At 32.4% G+C, this 14,036-nt stretch overlaps 1 protein-coding gene across 4 annotated transcripts in view; it reads left to right on the top strand.

Annotated features, from left to right (window-relative positions):
* The window catches only part of nompB (intraflagellar transport protein 88-like protein nompB), a 226,029-nt gene that overhangs the window by 152,428 nt on the left and 59,565 nt on the right, over positions 1-14,036 (top strand). For all 4 annotated transcript variants that reach the window (XM_090383716.1, XM_090383697.1, XM_090383706.1 and 1 more), the window contains exons 19-20: positions 6,853-6,891; positions 12,436-12,547. In XM_090383716.1, coding sequence (XP_090239842.1) covers positions 6,853-6,891; positions 12,436-12,547 — 151 coding nt within the window. The remainder of the gene's footprint in view (positions 1-6,852; positions 6,892-12,435; positions 12,548-14,036) is intronic.

Raw genomic sequence — 14,036 nt, 5'->3', positions numbered from 1 at the left:
TGTGAAACTTTGCTTTAGACACGTTAAACTTTAGTTAGCATTTTTTAAGACTATTTTTAGGTTGTCCAAATCATTTTGAAACAACATAGCATGGTTCCAGTCATAAACAAATATAATATTTACAGATAGTTACACACATTAAATTTTTCAAAATGGCTTTGACTATATAGACAGTTTTTCCATTAGTTATATAATTTCAAAAAAAAAAAAAAAAAAAAAAATTAAGTTTTTTTTTTTTTTTTTTTTAAGTTCCTTGCATTTGTTATGTCTATCATAGCTTCTGCTTCACTGGCCCTTTAAATGAATAAAAATCATGGTGAATGAAGAAGACGTTGTAAGATGGTTATAGAACGTTTGGAAAGGTATTCAGAAATAGTCTTATTAACAGTATAATCTCATGATATAAATCATTTTAGCATACCATGCCAGTCTTTTACTTCTTGACTGACATGGAAGATACTTCCTTTCCAAAGATTAACATTTTGTCGGTATGTTATAAAGATGATGTGTAATTAATAAATATGAGGAATTCGTGGTACTCATTAAGTCAACAAATGTGGACATAATAGGAATATCAGAAACATAGTATCATTTTGATATATTGGCTGCAGAATTTGAATACAAGGAAGACAAGACATAATGGAATAGTGGGGGGGTTATGCTTTTAATTGAAACAGACTGAAAAAGAATATAATAAATAATTATATAATTATTATATAATGTCAGTCTAGTGTGATATATGTTGGGAAAATGAAAATGTGAGTAGGAGTACATTATAGACCAAAGGATTGTGTTATGTATAATGAACATCTTTACAAAGTGAACAAGCAAATCAAAATGTCTTATTATAGGGAACTGTAACTTTTCTGAGATTTATTGGAGCTTATGGATTGGTTACTTGCCTGGTAGCATTTCTGGATTTGCTGGATAACTGCTTTCTGCATTAGCATGTGTTAGCATGTGTCAGATGTGCCACAAGGAAAATAAGTATTCTTGATCTGGTAATCAATAAGAATTCATCAGATATTAAAAATCTTGCAAGCAGTCATCATATTTATTAATATAGGATCCATTTAAAGAAATTATTACTGTTAAATAAAATAAGAAGGGTTTTTTGCCTCATCAAGGGAATTGCAATGCCCTTAGACATAATTTAGTAAGAGAAAATGGTAATTTTAACAAATACAAATGCATTTAATGGAAAATATTCAAGGAAATTATCTAAGTGATGATCTAAATGGCAGAGGAAAAAGATGTATGGGATGATTATAAATTATCAGGGGATCTGAATCCCATAGTAAATTCAAATTAGTCTATAATAAAGTTACTTCGGGGAGGGGGGGGAAGGCATCATAAGGTAGTTTATGAGAGAACCTTAACTAAGAGTGCAAAGGACAGTAGCAAGAAATTCTTTACTTCTTTTAATCATAAAAGGAAAGGAGTCAACCATATTGATCTATTTGATATCTGTAGTAACACTATATTTATGATCCTGACCTTTTGATAATAAGCTGCATCATCATTCACATAAAAGTTTCAAGGTGCCTCCGTAGCCAGGTGGGAAGGAGCAGCAGTGTGTAGCACACGCTTCTTGATTAGACTGGGGTTCAAGCCCGTCACCACCAAATACGGAGGATGCGGAAAGGTCAGGGAATGACCACCGCATATCCCGGAGCAATGTGGCCTTAGTTGCTAATGCTCCTAAAAAAAAAAAAACCAAATAGCAACATAAAAGTTTAAACTTGAGGATATCAGTAACCTAGTTGTTACTAGCAGTTGAATGATTTTATGATAACTGAAACAGAAATAGGAGCTGATGGAATCTACTGTTATATCAATGGATGCACAGAAGGGGTTAGCAAACCTTTAGTTATCATAGTGAGAGCATTCTTGGATTCAGTTGAAGTCCCTCTACTTTGGAGAAGTGCAGCTGTCTCTCCTATTCACAAAGGAGAAACTTTTTAAATTATTACTTTAAATCATACTTTTTTAAAAATTATTATATAAATAGGAGCAATGCAATATTATTCCTCTTTGTTAAAATTCAGGGTGATTCTTGTAGATTTGACGTTGCTGAATTTAAATACAGGTGACCTCCGCTTAACGCTGATAATTCGTTTCACAAAAACAGTACGCTAAGTGAATTCGCGCTAAGCGAGCACCCCATTCCCATAAGGTAACATATGTATTTGTAAGTTGCGGTCGGTGCCATAGGATATTTCCTAATCAATAATAAACAGTAGTGAAAAGATGCACAAATGTCGGTCAAAATATTTAATATTCAAAGATTTGTACATATAAAATATTCTGCATTACATACGTATATAATTATGTGGTAACTACTTATGTATCAAAATTAAACTTAAAATTCCATTTAAAATCATGAATTTAATTGATCTAAATTGATTTTAATTGATTTAATTTAATTAATGAATTTAATCATGAAAAATGTGTCGATTTTGGGTTGAACTTTGGCCCTTTTCCAAATAAACTAAAAGAGGTATTAATTTAAAATCCCCCGCAGCGTTACCACCCGATGATAAAGTCAACCGATCCTTCGCCACTTTGAAACCTGGCATGTTTTTTTCTTCTTTCAATATGAAACTTCTTTTAGGTATTCGTTTCCACAAAAGTCCTGCTTCATCTATGTTAAAAACTTGTTGAGAAGTATAACACATAATACCTCTCTTCAATAATTTTAACAAGTTCTTTTTTGAAAGTTTCGGCTCCTTGATCTGCACTTACTTGCGGCTTCTCCCTGGATTTTAAATCGATTCAACCAGCCCTTACCAGTTTTAAATGGTTCCACATTTTTTTTTTTTTTTTTTTAGGTTAGTTTTCTTCAGATCATCATATTGGCTAATCTTTCTCTCTCTCTCTCTCCCTCTCTCTCTTTTTTTTTTTTTTTTTATAATATTTAACTTAACTGAATTCTGAATTGGATATTATTTTCAATAAAATTAGTTAGTCTTTCCATTTCAATCCTGATAGCCGGCCTATCCCTATTTGCCTGCAGTGAAACAGCTATCTTTCCCGCTGCTAAAATTAATTCTTTATTTTTTTATAATTGTTCTTACAGTTGCAAGTCCTAAATTATGGCACACATCCGCTTGTCGTTGACTGGAATCGATTCGCTTCAAAACATCTAATTTAATTTTCAAATTCAGTCTTTTTCTTACATTTATAGTCTTCATACTGTGCCCAGATGTTGCTTTTTCATTCTTATCGGCCATTATTAACTCTTCAAAAATACAACTGCTTTTTATGTGAGTGGGACAGCCAAGCAAAGGATTGTCACTGCAGGGTAAAAAAAAATGGTCAGACCATTCAGAAACTATACCAGGCCAGAAAAATGTAGCACATCCTCCTTTGGGAGATAAGTCAAAAATTTCGAAAATATAACTGCGTTGGTTGCATTAATTACGATACAATGTTCAAGTAAACTGTCTGTTACGCATGATGTCTAATACTGTACTGAGTGACTAGACTTCGGATAAATGCATATAACGCAAATATTACAAGCAATATACTTGATCATTTTTTAAAATGTTGATGTCGGAACTATGTAACAAGTCACTGTACTGCAGTTAGATTAGCGTATGAGAAAATTTCACTGTGCATGGGAAACGTTTTAATGCTGTTCTGCTATTCATTTTCAAGCTATCGACTGCATCAAATGAAATGATTTCGTTACATATGCCAAAAATGCAATCTGTAATTATAGTGATCTGTGACAGCGTTATAGTCAGATACGGGTTATAATATAAGAACAGCATTATATCGAATCAGCGTAAAGCGAACTGCATTATAACGAGGGCCTGCTGTATGGCAACCATATTGCTGTAACAACCATCAATTTTAAGGAAGAGGGGATTAAAGTCAAAAATTAAGTTTCTAGTAAAAAAGATTCATATATTTTAAGAAAATGTTACATACAGTACTAAATATTGAACAACGGGTCTATTAACCTTATTCTATTTACAGACATGTTTATCTGATAAAAAAACACTTGTCCTTTTTTGCCTTTTATAATCATCCATTGGTGTATCCCATACGAGATTCTAACAGTAGTCTGCCAAAATATTTGGACTCCATTTTCCCTGGTATCTTTTTTCCAATTGAGAATGAAAAAAAGATACCAGGGCAAATGGAGTCCCACATATGTTGGCAGACTACTTAAATAATAGTTATATAAAATAATACTTAATGCTACTTAATATCTTGGCGAAACCGTTCACCATGTTCATCGGAGACTGCTCCCAAGTTTTCAGGAAAAAAGTAAATGGGAATGTAGGAAATGAAACTTTAATGACATGTTACTTCCCAACTCTCTGTATGCTAAAATTAGCTCATCCACAATTTAACTGTAATTTTGTGATTTCTCACTGCCTAAAAAGTTCTGACAAACATTTTCAAATGCCTTCCAAGGTCTTATTTCTGTAGTATTTAATTTTTTAGTGAATTCCTCATCTTGGAATAGCAGTTTGATTTGAGGACTCACAAAAATCTTGGCTTCACTGATTCGAGAAAACTTTTGCCTCAAACTGGAAAGTCCTTCACCTTTTTTTGTCCATCGCTTTCACAAATATTTTAATCAAACCTGGCTTGATGTGCAATGGAGGTAAATAGATTTTTGACTTATCTCCCAAAGGAGGATGTGCTACATTTTTCTGGCCTGGTATAGTTTCTGAATGGTCTGACCTTTTTTTTTTTTTTTTTACCCTGCAGTGGCAATCCTTTGCTTGGCTGTCCTACTCACATAAAAAGCAGCACTATTTAGTATATCCACCTTGCAATTCAGTCACTAAAGCACTACTTTTAGATCAGCACAGATATTCCATTTGTATTCTTGATAGCATATTTTTTGCAAAAGAACCTGTAGGTTCTCATATGTTTCCTTCATATGAACTGCTTGAGCAAATGGTATTGATGGATACTTATTTCCATTATGGAGTAAAACTACTTTCAAACTGACCTCGGATGAATCATTGAAAAGCCTCCACTGCTCATGGACATGCTCCAGATGTAATCCTGGATATTGATACAATAAACCAAAGCACCATCCATGGAATAATAGGTTATTATGGTAATTGCCTCTTCCTATAAAAAGACACCTTGACACTCTTTTCAAGAAGATTCCACAGCTGAAGCCATGATCCTAGTAATTGAGCCTTGATTTTAGAGAGGTCCAAATCTCTGACAAAATAATTTAATTCTTCCTGAGTGATTAGATGCAGCTTTTCAGTATCAGGAGTTGAAAAGTCTGGGTCTGTACTCATTGTGGGTTCTGCATCTTCTGGAGGCTTCTTTTCTGATTCTGAATCAGTCAAGTCCATAAGTTTCTGGTGTGGTGGCTTTGGCATTGTATCATCATGAGGAACCAGCCTTAAAGCAGAAAGTATGTTGGGATACTCTGCTTTATGCTTGGCTTTCCCAGAAAATCTAGAAATATTGGTCGTGCAAAAGTAACAATCATTTATGTGGTCTTGAGGTTCCTGCCATATCACCAGAATAGCAAAAGTCATTAATTTATGACTACCTCTAAGCCAATCTGTTAATGTCCTTGAACAGGAAATCTTTGGAGCCATACTTTATCTTGATCTCCGACCTTACATCCAAAATAGAGTTTGTAGGCGTTTCTCACAAGTTGTGATAGCAGCTTCCACTGCAATTTTAATACCACTTCTCCGCAAATGTAGCTAAAGCTATTAGGCTTATTTTGGCAAGAATGTGACATATTTCGTGTATTGTTGAGGTAAGAACACAATTAAGAAGTTGTAGATTTTTATTTGTAATGCAAACAGCTGATGCACACAATACTTATTTACAAACACTAATTCACTAAAACACTTGTTCACTTTGTTCACCACTCACTCTTTAAAACACATGCACTTTTTGAAATACGAAAATGCTTGCTTGATGCGGAACCCACTCATATGTATACGTAAAGAAGTTTCTAGAAGGCTCGTAATATTTCTAAGGATCTTTGTTGACAGTTCTAGACCCTTCCAGAAACGTCCTGACCTTTCTTCTGCACATAACAATCTTCTAGAACATGTTGTAGAAAGCTCCCAAATGTTCTAGAAAAATAAATAAATAGATAAAATAGATGGAAAAGATGATTAAACCAACTACAGGTCTTGGTTTTTGGTTATTAACCTATGATATTTTTGAAAACTCAGGGTGATGAGAACTTTTTAAGCACATATCAAAGTTTTTGAACATATTTCCTACAAGAATCTGTCAAAATTATTTCAGGGAGGAAATTGATGCTGGCCAGTGTTATTGCATAAGTATTTTGATGTTGCATAAGATTTCTTCCTCGCATCCGAATTCTGGGTAAAAATTTTTAGCATTTTCTCATAAAGGTTTATTGCATTAATATTTAGGGTAATTAGTACTTAATTTAATATTCTAACTATTAAGCTTCTTTCATAGAGTTGATAATGAATTTCAGAATCCAAAGTATCACCTACAGTTGGATATTATTGTAACTCTGAATGAATAATACATCCAGATGAAATGATTAATTTCTAGTTTGCATATTTAATTAAATTAACAGTGGAATTCAAATCTTAAGTTATTTTAATCTCCACGTCATTACCTTTCTGGCACGCTATTGGACAAACTCTGAAATGTATTTTTCAAGTTTGTGCAATTAACTTTAAAGTTTCATTAATAAAGGAGCAGAATATATAAAGCTTTTTTGTGCCTTAAGGTTACATAATCTCATTACTAAATGAACACTATATTGTTAGTACTGCCACAGCAATTGTTGCTATAAATAATGCCTAAACAATAATCATATTAAATTTCATTTTAATTAAAATTAATTTCTTTGACTCAACACAGCTATGAAATGTTGGAAGATATGGATCAAGCAATGGAATGGTAATTAAAATTGGTATTTTCTTGATTTTTTTTATATCTTAAAGTTTAAATTTATTTATTTTTTATCAAATTTAAAGAGAATCAAGACATTTTGATCATTCCGTTTCATTTGAATAGCTTATGTGAAGTAATACTAGTCTTGTAAAATATAGTAAAACAAATAAATAAAATCTAATTATAATAAAATTATTATGTATACATCTGCTAAAATGTAAAACCTTTTGTCAGTACAAGATTTGGTGAATTCATGTATTAATGATAAATGCTTCCCGTGCAATTTGCTGCCTGCGTTTTTTTTTTTTTTTTTTTTTTTTTTTTTTTTTGTGCTGGACAACGAAAGGCATCAGGCTAGATGTTGAACCATTCTAGTTTAAATGTATGTGCTAGTTCTGATATGGTCTGTGACCATACGATAAAAAGATTTGCTTTTGATCAGATGCCATGGTCAAAGCTATTCTATGAATTCTCAGCAAGGTTGAGATATGGTGGTGGAGATTATTAAAGGGAAGTTGCACCTTACTATTTATGCTCTTTGAACTATTTGTTAATATACCTGGTGCAATAAAGTGTTTTTCTTAAAATAGGATACATATGGGAATATTCACTGTCATGTTGTTTGCATTGCAAGATTAGCATTGAATTTATCCCATTCTGGAACATCTGCTTTGCCATAATTTCACTCCCACAGGCTTCCCTATTGAAATTTAAAGAGGACATACTGTCCTCTGGCAGAAGCATTCTGGAGATTTTTTTTTTTTTTTTTTTTCACTTAAAATTTCCAGTCATTCTTCATTTTATGATAGCCTGTAAAGAGATCCACTGTCTCACCAATTTTTTTGGAATTTTTCTCTTTTACCTTTACCAAATTTATTTCTATTTCCTTTATTTCATTCATATCAGCATGCAATATGCAACATGAAGCAAATGCATGCTGATAATGATAATGATTGACAGGGAAGGCAACTTTTACTAATTTATTGACAGGGGTAGGTGGTGTTTTGGCATATATTTCTAGACTTCTGCCTTGCAGCACAAGCTAGAGCAGTTGCTCCATACATTTATTTTATTTGGAAATAAACATTTATTGATGTTAGTTTTAGTAGTCTTTATTAAGTTTCTAATAATCTTTTTATTAGTTAAACCTTTATTGCTTCTAAATCAAGTGAGGTTATCATCTCTAGGCCATATCATATCCATTGTGCTGAAAATGAAAAACCCACAGAACAATTCACTTGATGGCTAACTAAACAATCAAAGCAGACTTTTCTGGTTTTTTTATGGCCATATTTATTATTTTTGCCTTTTTAATAACATATTACTGTATAGCTTATTAATGTTTAGTAAGTTGGGAAAATACAGAACTGCTGCTAATACAGAAAATACAGAAGTACTGCATTGAAGGTATCCTAACACAGCTAAAGAAAACTATTCCCAATTCCTCCTCCCAACAATTTTCAAAATAGGGTTTAATACTGTTCATAGAAATCCAGAAGATTCATAAAACTGGCTTATTTCATATCCCAAACTTGCCAAATAAATCATTTGATACTTGTATATCATATGCCAAGAAATTGACATACATTCTGATTTCCCAATAATGTGTATTCTTCACTGGAGTGATTGTCCTTTTGCTTAGGTTTTAAGGCAGCTGATGGTCACAGAAATGTGTTCTGTGTCAATCACAAAAAAAAAAAAAAAAAGAGAGAGAGAGAAAGAAAAGAAATTAAAATTTCTAATTTACTTTTATTCCTATATGCAGATCCTTATGGGTCACTGGTGAAAATATGTTGTGTGGTTATTCGTGCTTCTTTTTATTTTTTTCTCCCCATTATGGTATATTTTTAAATGGAACGTACCAAAAAACTTCATGTGTAATTGCTTCAGTAACCTCACTGTGCCTGAGTTTCTCATTTCCAAATTTTTATACACAATCCAAGGAAGTAAGAGAATAAATAAATCTTGACCAGCTGTGGCATGTATGCTGGAAACTTGTAAAACTGGCTCACACTAAAGGATTGAGTAGCTCATGATGTCCATTGTTAAGCTGGAAGCTTTTATGTCATCCTTCAACACGATTGTTAATTTTGGTAACTCATCTATTGCTTGCTAATACCTGTTAACCAACATTTATTTCAAATGCTGGTTGTCAATATCCTTGATTCTGTGGTCTTCCGGTGCAAGTTTCTTTGAAATAGTCATATGGTAAACTTTGGATGATAATATCTCCGGTAACTCTTTGAATGCTGAGATGACATTATCTGGAGAAACAATGCAGGTGCTACAATTATCTTCATTTTAAGTGAAAAGTCTATATCATCTTGGTATTGCTGTTTGAAGGCATGTAGTTGAATCTCTCTCTATAAATATTTTTTGCTGAAATTAAAAAATATCCCTTTATTATAGGGATAGTTTCAGGAAGGAAAAAAAAAGATGAAATCAACTGTTTCTAATCCCTTACTAATTGGTTTCATATTACCACTCACACTTAACATTTAGTTATTGAAGCAAAGTATTACCAGTTTTATCTAGCAGAAGAGAATATATACAAGGAATTGCATGTATGAAATACAGTTTTAAATGTTCTATCAAGGAACCAGTGTAGAGAGCTTTCTAAACAATTTATATTTTTATGGATTCTGAAACCTGAAATTATTTCACCTGAAAGAGGAAATAATTTATCATGATCAGTTGTAATAAGATCTTTAGCTCGTAATAACACAGAGATGGAGTGATGAACTCATCTTTAATGTATAATATCATGAAATGAATTGATGGACTGCAGGCAATTTCAATAATGTATCTTCATTTATTATGGAAACTGCACATAATTATTCATTGCAGTATTTCATGCATTTTCATTTTTGGCTTAGTTCTAATAACCGCCCTTCCAGTTGGAGAGAGGCTATTAGAACTTTGGTTTTGATGCACGGATATGGTTGCAAACGATCGGTTATATCTTTTCATAGCACTTTAACTTTAGTCTTACATGAACCTTTATAACACTGTTGTTCCCATTAATAGTCCACAATTCCATTTGCTAGGCTTTTTAAACATATGAATCCTTTAAAAAGTTTTTCTTTTTTTTTTTACAAACTCCATTATGCTGGGATGAAAATTGAATTGCCTTAAAATAGGTTGATTCACCAAACTGGGCATATTTGAAAACATGATCTTGCCCTTATTTCAGAACTGAAGATTGTCATTTTTATTTAATATATAAAAATTGTAGGTCCTAAATACTTTTTGCATCACTTCAGATAACAGGTGGCACACACATTCACATGTGTGACAAGCCACTTGTTATATGAAGTCACACATTCACATGTGTGTGTAATAGATGAGTAGGCAGAAACTTGTTTATTAATATACTGAGGGTGTTTCAAGGTTGACCTCAACTTCTGTTTTTTGAGATCTCAAAACTCATGAAGAAATCTTTGTACTTTGTTACAAGGCTAGACATGTGGAACTGATATACTTGAAAAAATTTTGAAGCTTTAAAAAAAATGTGACCTGGATCTAAAAAAAAACTAGCTTTTGTTACAACAGATGGTGCATCCGCCATGATTGGAGATAAATCAGGATTTGTTTCTCCTTTGAAAGAGCATTTGAATGAGAATGACATGAAAACCATGTTGCCCTCCTTCCATTTCATTCTGCATCAGGAGAATTTGTGCGCTCAAATGCCTGGAACTGACACATTAAACAATTTGATGGATATAGTGAAAATTATGAATTGCATCCAAATTGGAAGTTCCCTCATCAATCAACAGTTCATTGAGGCTTTGAAAGAATGTGATGACTGTGATTTCAGAGACTTTATTGACTTTGAGAATGGGAGATGGCTGAGCAGAGAAGTTCTAGAATGATTTACCTCTTTTCTTCCTCATATTTGAGATTTTCTTATTTAGAAACGTCAGATTGAAAATTTTTCTGACATTGAGAGTCCTTCACAGCAGTGTGATTTACACTTTCTGTAAAATATCATGGCTCACCTGGATAAAGTGAACATGAAGCTCCAGGGAAAGAGAAAAGTAATGTGAGCAGGTGCAACATTTTAAAGAATTCAAGTCAAAACGGAACTTTCTTATTGCACAAACCCAGAAGGACAATTTGACATATTTTGCAAACCTAGATAAATTTCTATAAAAAAAAACAAAAAAAACAAGGAGTGTAGTCTACTCTACATGAAGTGACAGCTCTGTGTAAACTGGTGAAAAATTTGTCTCAAAAATTTGAATCATACTTCTAACTTCCAACAACTGCAAATTAGCATTTCAATTCCTGTGTGATTCATTTCACTTTGATATTGCAAATTCAAGAAAAGAAAGTGCCACCCTTCTGTCTTTGGATAAACATGGGTTTGAAGATGATATGCTTGCTCTTCACAGTCTGAAACACTTGAAAGTTTGGCCGAATTCTGCCACAGATATGTAGGAATCTGTTATGACTGACAAAGATCTTCCAACTTTGAAATCAGGATTTCAGAATTATTGTCTATGTTTGGATCAACATGGTTTGTGAATCGATGTTCTCAACAATAGATTCATCAAGTTGAAGTATAGATCTAGAATTGTTGATGTCAATTTGTTAAATTTAGAAATGGTGCTGAGATGTGCATTTAGTTCAGATATTCAGCCAACATTTATGCAACTTAGACAAAAGAATTGTTCCAATTTCACATTAAATTTTCTGAGTTTCAGTTTGACCAATTTGTTTTCATCATTTGCACCTAAGGCATTGTAACTGAGTAGTCAAAATTAGATGTTTTGAATACTTGTTCAAACAATATGTTATTTTTTAAATTTTCGATTGAGTAACCTAATTTCTCAATTATTGCATGGTGTGGTGAACTTCACTTCTCATTCACCACACCTATGGCCACATTGAAAAATAAGTTGCCCACCTAGGAGGTAGAGAAACCACTAGGTTGTGGTGACCATTGTGTATCAGTGTGGGATTTATTTAAAGGCATAACTAATGTAAAGGATAAAGAGAAGGAATTTTTCTTTCTCAGATGTGATAAAAATGATCATAGACTTTCTTGAAATTCTTTTCAGTGGGATCAACTGATGCTTATAACAAATGAGAAATGTTCAGAGTAGTAATTGTAGATGATACTAATCTCCATATACCAACTAAAAAGATATTATTCAAAGGTTTAGGCTTAAATGTATCTCAGATGAATTGATGACACTAGTGGCATGGAAGAAAAATGCATGGGATGATTATAAATTGTGGAGATACACAAGCTCACAGTAAGTATAAGTATACACCGAAGTATATTGCTTCATTCAAATAAATAAATATACTCTTTATTGAGGAAAGAGAAACCAGATAAAACATGTAATTCTAATGGCCTTCACGGCATTAGAATCAGATGGGTTCAAACCATGTATGTAGCAAATTAGAAACCGTTTAGTTTTTATACTGGTAACTATTAATAGTTAATTATTATAATGAATGCTGTTAAAATTATAAAATTTTTCTTAAAAAAAATCCTGAATAAAAAAAAATATAGGAAGTACATTATGAACTCTTTTACAGGTATCAACAAGTTGCTACTTTAATTCCAACAGATCCTCATCTTCTAGCTAAAATTGGAGACATGTGTGAAATTGAAGGAGATAAACAGCAGGCTTTTCAATATCATTCAGATGTAAATTGACAATTTTGAAATAGTTTTTAGTTTTCCGATGTTGTCTTTGTTCATTATTTCTTTTTGGCTAGGCCAGAGGTTCCCAAACTTTTTCGATTCACGGCACCCATAGTATCTCAGTAATTTTTTCACTGTGTCCCTAGGCCAAAAAAAATACCTAACAGTTCCGTTTATTAAGTAGTTAGGTCCAAACAACTTAATAAGTAATGTTGAAACTGTAAACTACCTTGAGCTAGTAGTTCGCACAGTGTATTGTTTTAAATGTTGTCAGAGACATCTGTGGGTAGTATGTAATTTTGATAACTAGCTTTTAAAACTGGTAATTAAAACACTTTACTTTGCAAAACTATTTTACTGTAATCTAAGTTTATTTGTTGAAAGTAAAAGGCTACAATGACATATATACAACTCAACAATTTCTTCAACTTTAGAAAATGTTTGACACTCTTCTGAGCTCATTATCAAGTCTGAAATGCAGGAGATGATCACACAGTTGTGCAACTTAGACTAGTGACTAATAATCATCGCCCATGCTCCAGACTTGATAATAAACTCCAAAGTGAATTTGAAACATTATCTTAAAGTCAAGTGAGTTGTTGAGCTATTTTGAATATCATTATAACCTTTTACTTTGAACAAAAGTAAAAGGTTATAATTTGGAGTGAAATGTTTGAATAGATTGTGATTTTCCTAGTTGATCAAATTAAAAATTGTTTGCCATTCTTGACACTTGTCACTGCACTATCAACCTTTTATAAAAAAATATTCAGTGATGGAGATAAAATATTACTGCATTTGATATTAAATATAGATCTAAGAATTACAAAGAGAAGCACATGAATTTATACAGATGTAATGTTAATCATTCTATTTTATATACATATACAAATGAAATGATTAACATTATATTTGTAAAAGCATAAAAAAACATGGTGACTTTTCATTAAACTTTTAATGGAAAATCCTGTTTTATTAACATTTCCCATGCTGCCATGCAGCAAGAAGGAAAAACAAATTACATGGATGCATATGAAAAGTTCTCAAAAGATAATACAACACAAAGTTTATAGCTTAAATAAATTCAAGGAAGAACTAGACAAACTATTGGAGGGAATGAATAGGTGAATTTTTTTTTTTTGGCTGATGCTGTATGACCTTACTTTCTGGCATCATTTGCTATTACTAATGCTAAACACAATTGTAAGAGCAAAGGTGTCACACAGATTATAGTACCTTTGCAAAAATATAATTTTCTGATCATGCTCAGGTATTTGGTACTTTTCAAGTATAGTCTAAATATTAGTTGGCCAGTAAACAGTGCCAGATTAAGGTACAAGCTAGCAGGGCCCTTGCCCAGGGCACAATTCTTGAAGGGACACCAAATTTTACAAATCAGGAAAAATATATATATACAGGCAGTTCCCGCTTTACAAGTTCCCAAGTTTACAAGTTTTTTTTTTTTTTTTTTCAATTATCAACAAAATCTAAA

The sequence above is a fragment of the Mastigoproctus giganteus genome, chromosome 1, assembly GCF_048544385.1.
Source record: "Mastigoproctus giganteus isolate SK-2022 chromosome 1, ASM4854438v1, whole genome shotgun sequence".
Lineage (NCBI taxonomy): Eukaryota > Metazoa > Arthropoda > Arachnida > Uropygi > Thelyphonidae > Mastigoproctus > Mastigoproctus giganteus.
The sequence above is the reverse complement of the archived record's forward strand: the minus strand, read 5'-3'. Positions and strand labels throughout refer to the sequence as shown.